This window comes from Myotis davidii, unplaced genomic scaffold, assembly GCF_000327345.1.
Source record: "Myotis davidii unplaced genomic scaffold, ASM32734v1 scaffold1509, whole genome shotgun sequence".
NCBI lineage: Eukaryota > Metazoa > Chordata > Mammalia > Chiroptera > Vespertilionidae > Myotis > Myotis davidii.
Genome location: NW_006299480.1, coordinates 949,979 through 952,404, shown reverse-complemented (window position 1 = coordinate 952,404; position 2,426 = coordinate 949,979). Strand labels below are relative to the sequence as shown.

General features: G+C 56.8%; 1 protein-coding gene across 1 annotated transcript in view; it reads right to left on the bottom strand.

The window, feature by feature from the left end:
• Positions 1 to 30: 30 nt before the first annotated feature.
• Positions 31 to 2,426, bottom strand: part of LY6H (lymphocyte antigen 6 complex, locus H) — an 8,564-nt gene continuing 6,168 nt past the window's right edge. Inside the window, exon 4 of the mRNA XM_015571383.1 lies at positions 31 to 168. Coding sequence (XP_015426869.1) covers positions 31 to 168 — 138 coding nt within the window. The remainder of the gene's footprint in view (positions 169 to 2,426) is intronic.

Below are 2,426 nucleotides of genomic sequence, written 5' to 3'. Positions count from 1 at the left end.
AAGCCTCTGCTCCCGCAGGCACATGTCCCCTCACTCTCCAGACGGCTGGGAGCAGAGCCGCACAGGCGGGGGCTGGGTCCTGCGGGGGCTGATGGACGGGGTGGGGGCCAGGGCTGGCTCCCAGAAGGGGGGGCAGGAGCTATTTGGAGAGCTGATGGGTCCCAGGTGCTGCCACGGACATGTAGGGTCAGAGTGCAGAGGGCACTGGGGGCACACCCCCTCTGCACTGCCCTGAGCCCGCCTGCCCCACCATCTCACACACACACACACACATACACACACACACACACACACACACAAGTGGCATTGGCCAGCCCAGAGGGGCGCCCACACCCTCCTTCCAGACCCCTGTCCGCTGCCTCAGCTGCCTTCCTCCCACTCGCTCCTGGAGGGTTTGACCCTTCCCCACCCACTGCCGCCCCAGTTCTGTAGGCTCTGTAGGTCTGTAGGTCTGTAGGCTCTGTAGGCTCTGTAGGTCTGTAGGTCTGTAGGCTCTGTAGGTCTGTAGGTCTGTAGGCTCTGTAGGCTCTGTAGGTCTGTAGGTCTGTAGGCTCTGTAGGCTCTGTAGGTCTGTAGGCTCTGTAGGTTCTGTAGGCTCTGTAGGTCTGTAGGCTCTGTAGGTCTGTAGGTCGCCTCTGGGAGGAACTGTCCGCAGATCAAAGGCGCCAGCGGCCGCGGGAGGCTCTGTGTCGGTGACACTGAGCAGGCAGCGTTTTCTCAAATAGTAGATAGATAGACGATAGATGGACAGATAGATAGATAGATGGATAGGTAGATAATAGATGAGTAGATAGATGGATAAATAGGTAGATAGGTGGTAAATAGATGATAGATGGATAGATAGATGGATAAATAAATGGATAGATAGATGATAGGTAGATAAGTAGACAGGTAGATGATAGATATAGAAAGATAGATGATAGATAGTAAATAGACAGGCAGATGATAGATGGATAGATGAATAGATAGGTAGATAGATGATGGGTCGATAGATGGATGGACAGACAGACAGGGTAGGCAGATGACAGGCGCTAGGGAGCTCGAGTGTCTTGCAGCTGTGTGTCTACGAGTCCCACGCAGCCTCTGAAGAAAGTCTGCCCGCACGGGACCAGCTGTCGGCGTCTGCTGGATCCTGTCCCCCCCGTCTGCGGGGCCCTGTCCCCCCGTCTGCTGGGCCCTGTCCCCCGTCTGCTGGGCCCTGTTCCCCCGTCTGCTGGGCCCTGTCCACTCCATCCGTGCTGCTGGCGCCCTCCCCACTCCTTTGTGTCTCTGGCTCATGTGTTGCCGCCACCGCTCTCAGAAATGGAGAGCTGAGGCACGGTAACCATGGTGACTCCTGCGCGCCGGGGACAGTCGGAGAACAACTTGATTTGATCTGCCAGTCGCCAGTCTCCTTCCCAGCCCTGTCTCCTCACACACACCAGCCGCCCCTCGAGGCCTTCCCTGGGCCGAGACCCCTCGGAGGTGACTGCTTGTCTGTCTGTCCATACTGGAGTCTGTCCACCTCATTGTCCAGCTGGGGCAGACGTGTTCCTGGGGTCCCCACGTGAGGGGACAGGGCCCCGCGTTTCCCCTCAGGCCAGGGAGCTATGGGAGGCAGCAGCGGGAGGAAGGGGTGGACAGGAAGTGCTGACCTGGGGCTCCTGCCCCTCCCCTGGCACTGCCACCCCTTTCTGGTCAGCACCCATCAGACAACCCTCCTCTCACTGACTCCTTGCTCAGGACTCACCCAACTCCTTCGCTCCATTTCTACTCTACACCTTCATTCAAAATACCCACTGCCTGCAGGGCTGGCGCGGGACCTGCTCCTGGGTCTCTGTCCATGGCCGGGCTGGTCTGCTCCCAAAGGGCAGCTCCCCCTGCAGCCCTCCTGGGGGAGTGGGCGCGGGGAGGGTGCGGGGGTGGCTGAAAGGTTGATGGTTCGGTTCCTCCTTGGGCTGCAGGCTCGATCCCCAGTAGGGGGTGTGCAGGAGACAGCAGACCAATGTTCCTCTCTCATTGATGTTCCTCTCTGTGTGTCCCTCTCCCTTCCTTTCTTTCTTTATAAATCAATTAAAAAAATTTTTTTAAATTAGCCCAGCTGACGTGGCTCAGTGGTTCAGCATTGACCTATGAACCAGGAGGTCACAGTTCAATTCCTGATCAGAGCACTTGCCCAGGTTGCGGGTTTGATCTCCAGTGCAGGGGGCACGGGAGGCAGCTGATCGATGATTCTCTCTCATCATTGATGTTTCTCTCTCTCTCTCCCCCTCTCCCTTCCTCTCTGAAATAAAATAAAAAGTATTTTTTAAAAATCAAACAAGCAACACAAATACTGAGCAAGGAGGGTCAGGATGCTTCCTTTGTGGTTATCGGGCCTCGTGCCTTGGAATCTAAGAGACCCGCTGATAGTGGCAGGAGAAGGAGACGGGCTGGACAGCACGGAG